Source organism: Salminus brasiliensis, chromosome 12 (assembly GCF_030463535.1).
Source record: "Salminus brasiliensis chromosome 12, fSalBra1.hap2, whole genome shotgun sequence".
NCBI classification, from domain to species: domain Eukaryota; kingdom Metazoa; phylum Chordata; class Actinopteri; order Characiformes; family Bryconidae; genus Salminus; species Salminus brasiliensis.
In genome coordinates this window covers 28593601-28608772 of record NC_132889.1, presented here as the reverse complement: position 1 = coordinate 28608772, position 15172 = coordinate 28593601, and the positions used below count along the sequence as shown (strand labels likewise).

General features: G+C 40.9%; 1 protein-coding gene across 1 annotated transcript in view; it reads right to left on the bottom strand.

Annotated features, from left to right (window-relative positions):
- Positions 1–3493: 3493 nt before the first annotated feature.
- The window catches only part of LOC140574317 (uncharacterized), a 13061-nt gene continuing 1382 nt past the window's right edge, over positions 3494–15172 (bottom strand). Inside the window, exons 2-5 of the mRNA XM_072694108.1 lie at positions 12755–13099; positions 12017–12321; positions 11545–11677; positions 3494–9745 (exon numbers count right to left, since the gene is read on the bottom strand). Coding sequence (XP_072550209.1) covers positions 9729–9745; positions 11545–11677; positions 12017–12321; positions 12755–13013 — 714 coding nt within the window. The 5' untranslated portion in view covers positions 13014–13099 and the 3' untranslated portion in view covers positions 3494–9728. The remainder of the gene's footprint in view (positions 9746–11544; positions 11678–12016; positions 12322–12754; positions 13100–15172) is intronic.

Sequence of the window (15172 nt, the reverse complement as noted above, 5' to 3'; positions counted from 1 at the left end):
ACAACCTCTCCCACTTAGATCAGATTTATTGATTGGTAATTTGATTAGAATATATAATTAAATCCCCCAAGGTTAACTCCTGTGTACAGCTCGTTTATCTCCTCCATCACCCTGTGACATTTGCTAATCACTGGCCCTGTCTTTCTGCGCTTCCTCCATTGTCTTATAAAGGGGCAGCAGTGGCCTGTTTGTCTGCATTAGGATGAGTTATCATATCTAACTGAAATGGGTGATTTACTAGAGTTTTGGATTCAGTAGAACTTTACACAGACAATAACCTCAAAGATTCATGTCAGGTAAAACAAACAAACAAACAGTTCTCAAATATTCTCTTCAGAAAGTCTTTATTGTGTTTAGCTTTTCTTGAGACACTCGGGTGTCCTCTTATTTTAAGGCCATTTGTAACATAGATAATATGTATATAATAAACATTACAAAATACCATTTCTATTAAATTTTCCAATATTCAGCTAAACCTGTGCAGTGAATAGAGAGCAAAATAGAGGAAACACAGAATCTGATTAAGAGTTTAAACAGTAATTTTTGTGAAGAAGAGCTAAAGGTGAATTTTCCTCATGTAGAAACTAACAGTACTTTTTATGAGCAATCTCCACTTTTAATCATTTAATCATTAGACAGTGATTGCAAGCTATTTAAAGTCATTTTAGAGACATACCTATTTAAATTTTACACACAAATACCAGTGTGAGTCTATTGTAAGGTTAAGAAATTATTTAAGACAAATTTTTGATAATACCAATTGTTCTTAGTATTTTTCTTGAAAAGGGAATGTAAAACATTAAAAGGAAAAATCTAATAAAAAAAAATAATATAAATTTATCCTAACTTTGATCTTAAGCATATAAGAAGACATTTATTTCAAGAAGCTCAAGGTCATCTTTTTTTGCCCCGGCTGATATTTTGACCACAGTGCTTAAATCTTTGCGTGTTAGAAATGTAGCTCTGATATAGTGATGATCTGGTTACTCTGGCAGTGTTAGAAGAGTTGGGTTAACACTCACCATATATCTCTTGAAGAGTTCATTTAAAATACATAGTGTTATTTTAACACTCACTCAGTGAGAAGAAAACATCTATGTTAATTAACACACTTTTACAGTGTTTATATCATTTGTACTAATTTCACATCCTAAGAGTAACTGCTTCCACTTGATTTTACTAATTTACTAATTTTCTCAAAAGGTGATTGCTGAACCCCTGCAATAACGCACATGAAGACACTTCCTCTCACAACCATCAACACTGAGGTCTAGCAGTTACTCCAAAATATAGACTGCATAGGAATACCCATGGGGAGGTAGCCTTTGGGGCACGACAACACTATGATGGTTAGTGAGAGGGGGGAAGACACACCCAGCCTGCTAAGAGGTGGTGCCAGAAGCCAATGAGACAGGGGAGAGGAGTATGGGTGGAGCACGGGAGAAGCCTTAACTAATTAAACTCATCATCAACACCTGCTTCTGTTATCTTTTACCACCAGCAGTGTTCAGAATGTCCAGAGCAACTCTGAACTCAACACCACACAACTCTAGAGTAGGTAACACTGGACATTTAACACTGGTCTTTTTGCCAGTGACCTTTGCTGCCCATCTTTATCCAGAATGAGGACTGACCTCATGAATCTCAATGAGTAATTTTCAGATGTTGCTGATGTTAAGCTGAAAATTAGCTTGGCAGTTTTATAACACTGTGCTGGAGCTGAGAACTACTCTGTTCGTGCATCCTATCAGAACTCCTTTGGCTTCTTTTTTTACCTTTGATTTTGAGCCTTCCAGACCACTCCCGCCTTTTCTCTCTTCCTCCGAGCCTCAGCTGCATTATGACACAGATATTTCCCGCACTGTCTTCACCCACACTAGTGCTAACTCTCTCTCCTTATTCATTACTCATTATCCGTTAAGCAAAGTTTAACATATTTACATTTCTCTCTAACACCCCACCCACCCAGCCACCCACCCAAATGGCAGTATCGTGACTAGTGTGTGTTTCTCCTGTTGGTGCGTTAGCGTGTGCTGTGGGCTATAGACTGCATTTCTTCTGTTCTATATGAACCTATGCAGTCTGCCCCCTCCCTCCCACTCTGTTCTCGATCTGTCTGCATCAAACGCCGCCCTTTTTATGCTCTCCATTCCCAACACCTGTCTTATCCCCCCTTCGTCTAGCGCTCCTTACAGACCCCCGAGCCCCCACCTTATACTTTGTCTTCCCCCTCTGCTCCAGCCACACTGGCCCAAGCACTTAATAATTCATTATGCTTTAAAATTCAAATGAGAGCTTTTTTATTAACACACTGAAGTCACTAGAGCACACTCCCTCTCTTCTCTCATCCTTTCCACAGGACCTCACTCCTTAACAACCGTTGCCCTGGAAACTGAAACATCCTAGAAGCGCATGATGCGACGGAGACGGCAAGCCAAAACAGGCAGAGCAACGGAGGGAGAGAGAAAAGGGAGGTGTGAGAGAGAGAGAGAGAAAGAAGAGAATACAGAGAAAGATAAAGACAAATAAAGCAAGAGAGACAGAAAGGTAAGAGGATAGGAAAAGAGAAAAGAAAGAGATATGAAAAAAGAAGACAGAAAGATACAGAAAGTAAGAAAGAGAAAGCCTGACAGTGTAGAGACGAGAGAGAGGTGAAAAGCAAGAGACAAGGGGAGAAAACAAGATGGTGAAAGAGAAAGAAATGAATGAAAGAGATGAAGGTGAAAGTGAGAGCGCTACATGGAAAGCAAGTGAAAGAAAACGAGAGACAGAAAACAAGCAAGAAAGTGAGAGAGAGAAATAAAGAGAGCAAGTAAGAAAGAAAGAGAGTAATTAAATGAAAAAGCCTAAGAGAGACGAGAGATAGAAAACGCATACAAGAGAAAGAAAAAGTCGAGAGACAGAAAGCAAAAAAAAATATATAAAAATTATGAGAGAAAGTGAGATAGAAAGCAAGTAAAAGAGAAAGGGGAAAAGAGGAGGGATACAGAAAGTGAGAGAAATTAAGAGAGAAAGAGAAAGAAAGAACAGAAAGCAAGAGGGAAACAAAAGTGAGAGACAGAAAGCAAGTAAAAGAGAAAGAGACAAGAAAGACAAAGTAACTGAGACAAAGTGAGATATACAGACAAAGCAAGTAAGAGTGTGAGAGACAAGAGACATAAAGCAAGAGAAATTGTGAGAGAGATAGAAATAGCAAGTAAACGAATGAGAGCGAAACAGAAAGTGAGAGAACATGAGAAAAAAGAAGGCAAGCTTAGGAAGTAAAGCAGGGAGACGAGAGAGAGACAGAAAGCGGGAGTTAAAGTGAGAGAAAGAAAAAAGAGAAGAGACAGCATGCGAGAAAGGGGGAGGCAGAGAAAAAGAGAGAGCGTGTGTCAGAGAGGTAGAGAGGGTAACTAATAAACCTGAATCTATCTAAACAATCTCACATACACACAAACACACCCTTTCCTTACGTAGGCAGAGGACAGAGGACACTGGACACGCAGAGATGTGACTGCAATGAGGAAGAGTTTATTCACAAAGCTGACTGAAACATCATCAATACTCAGTTCAGGACTGAGAGGAGATCAATACAGAGAGCTCTACCAAAGGCTTTGTCTTACATACTGTGTAAATCACATACTGTTGGTTCAAAGCAATCCATTAAGGCATGCACAGGCAAGTCTGCACAAAGTCAGGATTATAGGAGCAACAGGGCTTTTATAGCGTGACGCCACAAACAAGAAGTTCATAGAGGAAGAAAATGAACACCAACCTCTGGCACTGGCGACTTCCCCGGCGCGGGGGTGGGTTAATGAAAGGAAGGGAAATCACATTCACAGAACGAGAGGGAGAGGAGGAAATGGCATAGAGTACTTCTACAAGGTGCATAAAAAAGATAGAAATGGATCGACTATAGGAGAACTTGGTGGAACCGGATGAAACCCAGAGATCAGTACTCTGCTGGTGTCACTGAAAAATTACACGGTTCCTCCTTCAGAACGTCACTGAGCAGCATGTGGAGTCCGTAATAAAGTGTGTAAACATGCGAGGTCAACGTTCACGCCTCGGAATTATACCAGCAAAACAATGACAGCCAAACGAGTGACTGCGAATTCCCAAAGCTATGTTGTGCATATATATGTAGATTTATACATATGGTTAACTGGGAAGCATAATTCTAAAGTACGTAACCATAAAAATACGTCTAACAATCAGAATTTGTGAAAGCACTGTAGTGGTAACAGTCCAGAATTTGCATTATTAATAGAGTTAATAAGTAATCAAAGAGTAACGCAGAGGCAGAAGGTAACAATACAAATATATACATCCACATATGTACATGTGTATATACAGTAGGAGAGCTAGCGATGCAGGCAGAGTAAATATCTTCGGAGCGGGTCAAGAGCAAAGAAACCAAGCCAGGATCTCACACTGTTGTTTTTTGACTGGCGCTAATTAAAAACTAGGCATGCTACAGGTTCGTAATGCTTGCATGAAGAAAAAGAAAGTGTTCAATATGCTCCAAGCTCAACATTTCAAGAGGTTGCCATTTTGACACTTATCTACACTCTTACAAAGGTGCTACAAAGGGTTCTTTGAGGGATGCCACAGAAGAACCTTTTCATCAAACAGATTTACTCCAATCAGCCATATTAGTGAAAAACATTGATTATCTTCATCTACAGTGGCATGAAGGGGTCAAGGGGTGGACATGTTAGGCAGCGTGTGAACTGTCAGTTCTTGAAGATGAGGTGTTAAAAGCTGAAAAAGGAGGCAAGCCACTCTGGGAAGGGCCAAACATCCAACACAGCAGACAACAGAGTTGTGGGAGTTTTTCTGATGGTATATATGGCCACTATCTACAGAAAATGCTCCAAGAAAAGAAAAAACGGTGAATTGTCGACAGGGTCATGGGACCTAACACGCACCGATGCGATCCCTGGAAGTCCCACCTCACAACTTATAGAACTTAAAAGATCTGTAGAGTCCAGGCCTCGAAGAGTCAGATCTGTTGTGGCAGCATCAGGGGGACCTACTGGATATTAAGGAGGTTGTTTTAATATTATGGATGATTGGTGTGTATGTAGAAGAACCTTTTAAACATTTGTAATGCATAGGTTTATAATACTGCCATAATAATAAATAATAATTTAAGTAATAATGGAATCAACACATGAGTATTAAGTGTCTGAGAAAGCCTGTCTGAGATTCAGCACCGTTGCCCTGGAGTCTGTATTTATGATAATAATTATTACATGCAAAGGGGATTAAGCTGGATGCAGTGAACGCACTGAACTGCTTGAATGACTTGACCTGAATACAGAACAAATGGAGTAGATGAACCTTCGTTACTTTATCAGAGAGCTTGATCAGAGAGCGGAGAGTAGAGGGAAGTTTTGGGTGAACCACCTCCTTCAACAAAATATATGTAATACTAGTGAGCTGCAGCAAATAAGGCCAACAAGCTAACACAGGTAGTGACTGATAATACACTCCGAAATAATACACTAGGTAATTCTCACAGCAGCACACTGTTACGAGTGTTTATAGGTTAGTCCTTTCACTATCAGGAAGCTAGATAGTAGATAGTTGGCAGCACCACATATCAGGGTACAATGCTAATACAATGATGCCCCTCAGGCACCAATGCTATAACAAGAAGAGTTTGTAAAGTATGTGGGACATATGATTAGATGATATGTCTTTTTGACTTCCTTTCAGTGTTTACAACTACTAGAGGTCAAGCTGACTTGACTAATTAACACCTTTAAAATGTAAAGGAGTCTGTGTAAAGGTTCTTCACACTCACAGCTCAAAATGGCTCTTTATAAAACCAAAAGTAGCTCTGTGGTTGCATCGCTCAAGGAACCCTTTGTAGGACCTGTAATTTTAAGCGTGTACGATTACATAGCTAATCCTGAAGCCTAAGTCCTATGTCAGCACAACAAGACAACTTCTACCTGTCAACATTTTCTAACCTGCCTTTAGAACTTTGCACATCTTCATGTTCATGGTTTTCAGTCCACAAGGTCAGAATAAGCATGGCTGAGCAAAGGAGAGGAAAGGGCTAATCATCGTCACTGGAGTATACCCCACCAACATTCGCATTAAAAGCCAGTCTTATGCTGCATTTACATGCTAGCCGAAAGATCCTAATTCGCACTCGTGAAGTTGGAATTTTGAGCACGCCATGTCCAAGTTATTTGCTGTCGAAGCAACAAAGATGAAAAATGGTGGCTAATGTAGCATCAACAACTTGCACAACGCTAGCATCATTAACAGCAGCTGCACTGTTAAAAATAAAGAACTTTGTACCTTCCAATACTGATTCTGTCTTCTCCGCCATCTTGAAAGGTTGAAAGTCACCTCAACTTGGGACTTAAAATTATTTCTGAATTTTTCACTAAAAATTATACTTGAGGGGGTGTTCATGTGCAACTTCCAAGTCAGGAATTTGAATTAACCATAATTCCGATAGCACGTGAACGCAGCATTAGAACCAGCTCTAAGTCGATTCCAAAAGGAAAAGCCAAAAGCAAGTCCAGGGGTTTTGCTTTGCTTTGCATGCTTGGACCTTGTTCGGAAGTGCTTACTGTGGTGTCACTTAGTGTCCCCTAGTAAACAAAACCTCATTAGTGCAGCTTCAAAATACAGAGATGCAGGCTTTCTAATGGCCAGCGTAACCCGCATTACATTGACTGGACCCAGTATGAGGGTCAGGGTGCTTAACAATGCTGTAAACCTTGTCCTGTCCTGTAGTTCTTTTTCCAAACGTCACATATTTACAAAGTGCTACAAAGCGAAGGTCTCGCCTCTAAAAAAAAAAGACACGAGTATGTCCGTTTTTTCAGCGAACCATCGCTCGCCACCTTTTGTCTCTTCAAAAGGCTATTGTGCTGTAAACATAAACCATGGTTGAGAAGGGAGGTCTATATACTATATACATCCTGGAGGACCCCTTGTCCTACACATTCTAGTGCTTTCCTGCTCCAACACACAACCCTTAACTCAGGGAGGGCTTGTTCTTTAGCTGATTGGCTGGATCAGGTGTGTTGGGAGAAGGGTAAACACTCTAGGATAAGTGTTGGGAACCCCTGGTCTAGATAATGACTTGGTTTTCGGTCCAGAATTTCCCACTTTAGATTTTCAAGTGACTCTGTGAAAATCATGTTTTTGGAAATTTAAATATTATAGCTTTACAATAATCCAGTATCAGTAAATACTGACCAACTACTGCTTACAATATCTCACCGCACACACACACTCTCTCACGCCATCATACACACACACATGCAAACACCTTCTGAGCCAAAGGGAAAAGCTGTCCTTCAGAGGCCTGGCACAGATTCTGTTTTGGCAGAGGCATCCATACAGAAATGAATTAGGTAACACTCGGGTTGAGTGAAATGAGGGGACCAAATGAATTGATTCAGCTGTGTTGATTCTTCAAAGTGAACGGTTCCTGATCTGGTATCTTGATTGTGCTGGACAATACTGGCTTCCAGCATTGTTGTAAACGTCAATAGATGTACAGAGTATATTAAATATATAGCATGTAAATAACCAAACAAAAAAATCCATTCATAAATAAACAAACCCAGAAAACAGCTGCTGAACTATTCACCATAACACAGAGATGCCGTTTGCACTGGTGGTCGAGTGGTGAGAACAGGTCAAAGGAAAAAAAGAGGGGGAGGGAGAGAGAGAGAGATAAAGGGGTCCAGAGCAATAACACTACCGTGATCACTACGCATGTGCACGCGGTACAGGACCAGTCAATTCCTGTTCCCATCCTTCTCCCCACACTACTGCATTCCTTACTTCTCTCCATCCCTAGAGTATCTTTTCATCAGCAGTTTGCATCTCCCTCCACCCCTCCCTCAGCTCTCTATCTGCGTGAAACAAAGGACTGCAGCCCAGCTCAGCCCTGGTTGCCCCCCCACTCCACACCACCAAATCCTCCAATGCGCTTTAGTTACAGTCACCCAGCCAATCAGCATCTTCACAACATGCCTGTGTGTGTACATGCATATTCACCTGCACCACTCTTTCTTTTCTTAACACCTCAAATTCAGCCTGTTTTCACATGATTCCAGCATGTTTTTACAAACACACACACCCGCCTGTGTCATGCTGAGCAGTGTTTGTGTCATCAGCTAGACTGCAAACAGAATGGTATATAGAGAAGATATCTGTCTGTCTGTCTGCTTGGATAGACAGAAGGGTGGATGGATGTATAGATAGTATGGAATAGAAAAGAATAGAATAAAATATATCACATCAACACAGTTTTGTATTATAGATAGATAGATCCATAAACAGACAGTCAGTCAGTCAGTCAGTCAGAGAGACAGACAGACCGACAGACAGATAGATAGATAGATAGATAGATAGATAGATAGATAGATAGATAGACAGACAGATAGATCCACAGACAGATAGATAGACAGATAGATAGACAGATCCATAGATAGATCATACACCGATCAATAGACAGATAGATAGATCCATAGACAGATAGGTAGATCAATAAACAGATAGATACATCCACAGACAGATAAATAGATAGCCAGAAATGTAGAGACACTGAAAGAAGTAACACTCACCATATACTCGATTTAGAGCGTTTAGAACGTTTAGATCCTCTGCTGGGTTCTGGGATTATTATTATATCAAATTGATGCAAAATAGTGATGATATTTTGTTGGTTTCAAGTTGTGATGTTAAGCAGTCCTAAGCAACATGCCAACATCATTTTGAAACTTTATCATTGTCAGATGTTAAGTAATAATGTTAAATAACCAAAAAAATGTATATCTAATGTTGAGCTTAATACCAACCCAATGTTGTTTCTGACGGATTTGTGATTTTGATTTCCGACAACAATTGACATCCGGTGCCAGCTGGGTAATTTTGCTTAGCTGTACGTTTGTTAATGTAATATATTTGATTTGAGCAGAACTGATCTACACATTTGGATGAACCGAGTAAATTCAATCTAGTACCTTTTCAGAGAGAAAGATAGACAGAGAAAGATAGAGAGGGATGGTGTATGGGTGTCTATGCTAGTGTCTGTACGTGTATAATAGAAAGATGAAAAGCTGCAGAGGGAAATTCTGCTGACCTGTCTCCCCAATACTCTCTAAAACCAAGAGTAAAATCTGCTGTCCTTCTACAGAATGCTGCTTCACATCACCATCATCATCAGAGCTTGCCTTTCTTTGTGATAGTCTGCGTGATATTCTGTTCTCAATGTTTTATCTGTGGTATGCAAAACTGATGCCTTTACCTTGGTAGCAACAGATCATCTTCCATTTGTTCTCTAAACACGAAACTACTCCTTAGAGCTCATTTGTTCTCTTTTCATCCGTCTCTCTCTCTCACACACTCTCTCTCTCACACACACACCCAAGTGGCTGGAGACAGGAAATGAGATCATACTGGAAGCTTCCTCGCTGACATCATTAAGAAGGATTAGTCCTTTTGGTTGAAAAAAAAAGAAAACATGCGCTGGCTTCAGTCATTATACCTGCATTCAAAGTACTGGGGAGGTCAACGCTGCTGAGTTGCTTTCTGCAGATGAAAACGGGTTGTTCAGTCTGGAGATAGAGTAGAAAAGAACCGAAAACAGCTTCAGGTGCTTCAGAATGATCTAGAAATGCAGGATGAGAGACGATGATGTTCATCATGGATTGGTAGGTGGGTCAGAAATTCCTCCTCTGCCTTGATTTTCATGGCAGCCATCAACGTTTTAATATATCTGGAGAATATGGAAAGAGATGCATCAGATATTGTATAGCACCACTGAGAACATGGAAAAGAAAACCTATACATTACACTGAAAACTTCTGGACTGAAGTATCTGAGTTGCAGTGATGAATCTCAGCTAAATATTGGAATTTAAAGCCAACAGTGTGCTCAAGCTATTATTTACAACATCATCAAACTGAATACTAAGCACTAGCTGGCCGTTACATGTAGGGCTGGTGATATGACAAAACACCTCAAAAAAGTGTGATATTTGATACTATTTGAAGGAAACCCTAACAAAGTATAATGTTAAAGTATCAGTATTTCTTTGCAAGAACACAAATTATCTAAGTAATATATTTTAAAAATATAAACATAAGACAGGGCTCAGTCTAATGCTCAGTGCGCAACCACTGTGGCCTGGGGGTTACAAGTTCAAACCCCAAGCCATGTCGCTTTGCCATCAGCGGCCGGAGTCAGAGGCAGCACAATTGGCCGTGCTCTCTGTGAGTGTGTAGATGGTTGTTCAGGAGGAGACATGTTAAGTTCTCACACTCCTAGTGTCAGGAGCATTGCTAGTGCTGGGAAAGCTACGAATGGTACCAAATTGGGGGGAAAAAAGGAAAATAGGTGACAAACAAATAAAAAAATATTTTGAAAACTATATATTTGTACTCGTGGTATTTTACTGACCCCTGGATGATGCTGTTTGAGATGATGAAATAAAGTCGTCATGCTGCTACCTTTAATGAGATGTTTCTGCGGCATAATTTGCACAAGGCTGTGCTCCAAACCACTTCCACACAACTGACCCATGCACATACTTGTTTTTGGAATGAATTTGAACCGTTTTATGGATATAGCCGTTCAGACTGCGTCACGTTGCCATCCGTCGGATATGTATTGGATTTCAATACCATATATGAAAGTGGCCTAAATCAGAACTGAAAATGTCAGTTTTGCTGTTCACACTGCCCCATCTGTGTCACATATGAAGATCGGATTTGGGCCACCTGCTAATTGTTGTGTGAACATTACAAAATTGAAGGTAAGAGGCAATTATAAGTAAAAATATATAATCAGTATTATGACAAGTCAGTATTTTTTTCCCTACAGTTGTGAAGTGGAATTCACTTTTACTCCACTGTTGTAAATACAAAGTGCACTGTGAGCTCCCCTTCATGAACAGCTGCACCCATGCTTTTGTTGACAAGCTAAGAGATACAGAACCGGCAAGGACAACATCTGAAGTGAAAGAAGCATGTGGACGGACAAGAAGTATAATTGCAGGATTTTACAGTAATATGACTCAGATTATGCTGCATTATACTACATAGTGCAGCATTCCGTGCCTGCAATGGCAATGACAGAGATGCCATTCTCCCTATTACAAGTCAGCGTAGCATCAAAATAATTGGGAGGCGGTTATTTTAAGGTAAAACTGCTACATAATATTGCTTGATTATCCAGAAATCAGAAATCCAGAAATCTTTCATTTTACAAGCATCGCCTTATTAACAGAAAGTGAGAAACAAAGGTAATTTAAACCTCAATAAACTTTAGCATGTTAACAGCTAGCTTCAACAAAAAAAAACATTAACCTGCTAAATTTGCATCTGTCTAAGCCTCTATCACCAAAACCAAACACCAGATTTAGAAGTGCAGATGATTCAGTGAGATCAGACTTCAATCCAAAAAAATAAAACAGAAGTAAACCACAGAGCAATCCCACATGCAACTGAATCACAAACCCTGTGTGGTGCACATTCGATTCCAAATAGTTTCTACCATCAGGCAAAAACTACTCACATCCCCAGTTGATGACAATGCAGGTGGTAATGAGAAGTACTCCACCCACGATGGAGACAATTGACAAGATCTTTGCGTTGCGGCCGAGACGCCGCGCCCCATCCACGTTCCCCTGCTGCAGACTGTACCGAGACTGAGGAAATTCAAGATGAAAGGCAGGAAGAAGAACACAAGTGAGAAATGATTCGGAATTAACAAACTGTACATTAATTTATGCAACACGCCAAGAACTGTACGCATTTAATAAAACCCTAGCTCTTCCTCACGTATTACTAAAGGAAGCAAGAAAAACAATCTCATAAAATGAGCCTTTTTTAACCCTTAGAGATTATTATTCCCATTCTAATTAGATCTTCTCCCCTTACCATGAGCTACTACTAGAAATAGCATATAAAGTAATGTAAAGTAATGAAAAGCAATTTGTTGAGCATACGTTACTGGGTTGACCTGGGCAGGTTAAACAGACTCCTACCATAACAGAGAAGGCCAGGCCGACGATGTTGATGGGCCAGACTGGACAGATGCAGGCAAGAATAGCCAGAATGAGGTAATCCTGGGGCTTGGTGCCATCTACTGTCCCCTCGGTGGCAGCGCTGGCCTGACGGGTGAGTGACGGGCGAGGTGACCCTGCGTAGCTCATTGACCCTGAGCGGCTGCCCAGCCGAGCATGGCCATTAGCATGAGCATGACTGTGCCTAGCATGGTTCTGACGAGGGGGTGAGGAGCGAGACGAGGCAGGAGGAGAGGCATCCATAGCAACAGGGCAGACACCATTACCTGCTCAGAGAGGGAAAGAGAGATAGCCAGGAAGAGATAGAGAGAGAAGAGAGAGAGAGAGAGAGAGAGAGAGAGAGAGAATAAAGAGAGGAAAGAAGGAAGATGAGGGTTGTCACAGGACATAAAGAAAGATGGATGGTGGAGTGACCGTGGGACAGGACAACAAGAGAGGAAATGGGGAAAGTGAGAGAGTGAGAGAGAGAGAGAGAGAGAGAGAGAGAGAGAGACATTAAATCATTCCTGTCATAGTCCCTCTCTCTGAAAAAGGACACTTAGGGAAATGAAGAAAATGATCACACACATACACACACAGGGTTCATGCACCACAGTGGGACTGGGATGTTAATTAAATTGATGTCCATCTAAACTGATTGAAGATGTGTGGGTAGAGATGTTTAGCTTAAGCTCATTATATTTCAAATGATCTGTTTACTTGTTTCCATATTTTCATCGATGACTGTCAGGTGGTCTTTGGGCGGGACATCCAGCTGGGTGGGGTCTTCCTGGGCAGGAGCGGACTCTGAGGCAGGAGGCGGATCTTGCTCTGCCTTCGCTGGCTGAGAGGTGATGGCGGCATGATCCAGTTCATCGTTTGGTTGTTGATTGGTCCCTTGTTTTGTCTGTTGCTGCTTTTCCTCCTCCTCAACACTTGGGACAGTAGTGGGTGTGTTGGCATCCGTGTTCAGAGCCATATTGAAGACACAATTTCCAAAATGCCTGATTTGTTTTTCAGTCTATTTAATAATGATGTGCCTTTCGAGGTTGCGAGGTGAGAAAACTGTGGGAAAGAATTGAAACAAAGAATTTCATTTATATGTTTTCTGTGTTTGGTTCCAACTTGGAGAAGAAGACTTCTCAAAAAGAAGACTTAGAAAGTGGGGTGATGAAAAGCTTTACAGTCGAGGAATGTTTGTCATGTTTTAACTGTTTGTTTGTTACTTTTAACTGATGTGAATTAGACACAGGATGTCTAATGTCCTTTAAAGCAGACTTCACAGTCCCAGGCTCATAAGATCAGATTTAGGTTAACAATGGTTAAAAAGGGGGCTCGCATGACGTGTTAGTTAGTGTTATTGTATGGAATTGTATCACAGTGTGTCATATCATTTTCTCACAAACATGTTAGCTTGTAGCTACACTATTAGCTTGCAGCATACTAAACTAGCTTGGGGCTAAGACGTTAGAGCGGGACTCTATAAAAAAGCTTTTGTTAATAGTGCCGGCAGTCGTAATGTTGAATGCTATAACAGACTGAAACTGGAGCTTTTACATAAGGGACGATTCCTTAAGCCTTTACACTACACAAGGTAATTACACAAACCATCAAGTCATAGCAGATTTGAAAAAATGGCCATTCCATACTAAACAACTAGGGATCATAAACTACACGACTTCAACTTGCTGGACTGAACCAAACCATCCCCAAAATCTCAGGTGAGGTCATGGGTGGGAAGACGGGAGTTAGCATGGTCTATACACTCACACATTACTCGATTGTCTCTTCAACTGCCGACTTCCAGTGACGAACAATCTGCAGTGTAGTGTAACCCCGGCTTTAGAAAGTTCATTCACCCACAGTATTAGCAGGTTTACAGTATATAAAAAAATAGGGGTTGGAGCTAGTGTGGAACAGGCAGGGTAGCCAATCAGAGACATTTCTGTTTTGTATGTTGCTGCTGCCCCAATGAGGACGTCAACATTTAAAATGTGGTCTTCCACCATAGCGTGGAACATCCTCTCCTTTTCATCATCAAGGCAGAGTTACAGAAGCAGCAGAAGTGAATTTTCAACCACTTGGTGGTGCACTAGCCAGTTTTTTTCTAGACAACAATTTTACACATTTAAATTTCACAATTTCACACATTTTAAAAATTAATTCTAACTAAAATGTAAATTTTTGGTTCTCCTTTAAAGTGGTCATTTATGAGAATGTGGGGTGTAAAAATTACTAAAATTGTAAAGTTGAACGGTCATTATTTTTTCAATATTGCAATTTGGCAACAATTCAATATTTTTCTATAAACAAACCCGCAACAAGCTTGCATTGTATTTGAAAGGGTGTTTGAATTTTTTTTTTTATTAAAAAATGTCAATGGTAAATGTTTTTAAGATTCTGGTATCGTGACAGCTTCTGCCTAGTGCTCAGGTGGTCATGCTTGTGTCTCAGCAAGCCCCAAGTGTAAATGTAAAGCTGTGCTTTCGCAAGTTCACCTGGTCTGACACTAGTGTAACAGATCCGTCTCATTTCCTCTGTTTGTCCTTTATCTAACCTGACACCACAGCCAGACCTGTACATCTGCCTCTGCTAGAATCTGCTGAGAAAAGAAATCTGCTTGTAGAGAGGAGACAAACAAGCAGTCCCGACTGAGCGGAGCAGACAGCCGGCTGTGTTCTGCTCCCACCCTCACTGTGTTCTGAAACCCACATGATGCAGATCTGAAACCCCTGCAGACCAAAATACAACAACTGAATCCAGGTTCTAGTGCTGGGGTACCTAAACTCTGGGCTTAAAATCTGCTAAAAACCTTTAGCCTGGCCTGCCAGGTAATATGGCACCCACAATGTACACCAGCATGTCCAAATTGCACACATTTCCTTACATAATGGTCCTCTGAGTGTACCACTCAGATTACAGTTGGTTCAGAACTTCACTATAGACTTAAAGTAAACAATATTTTCACTTCTTAAAGCACTGATTTGTCTTCATATTTCCTCCGATGCATATCTGAACCCTAGTAGACTGAGCGCATCAACAAAACGCAGGCTCTAGTGTGGGGGTGCCCAAAATGAGGGCGACAAAACCTCACACAAAAACCTTGTGTTTTGGCCTAGCGCAAATAACACAGCGACC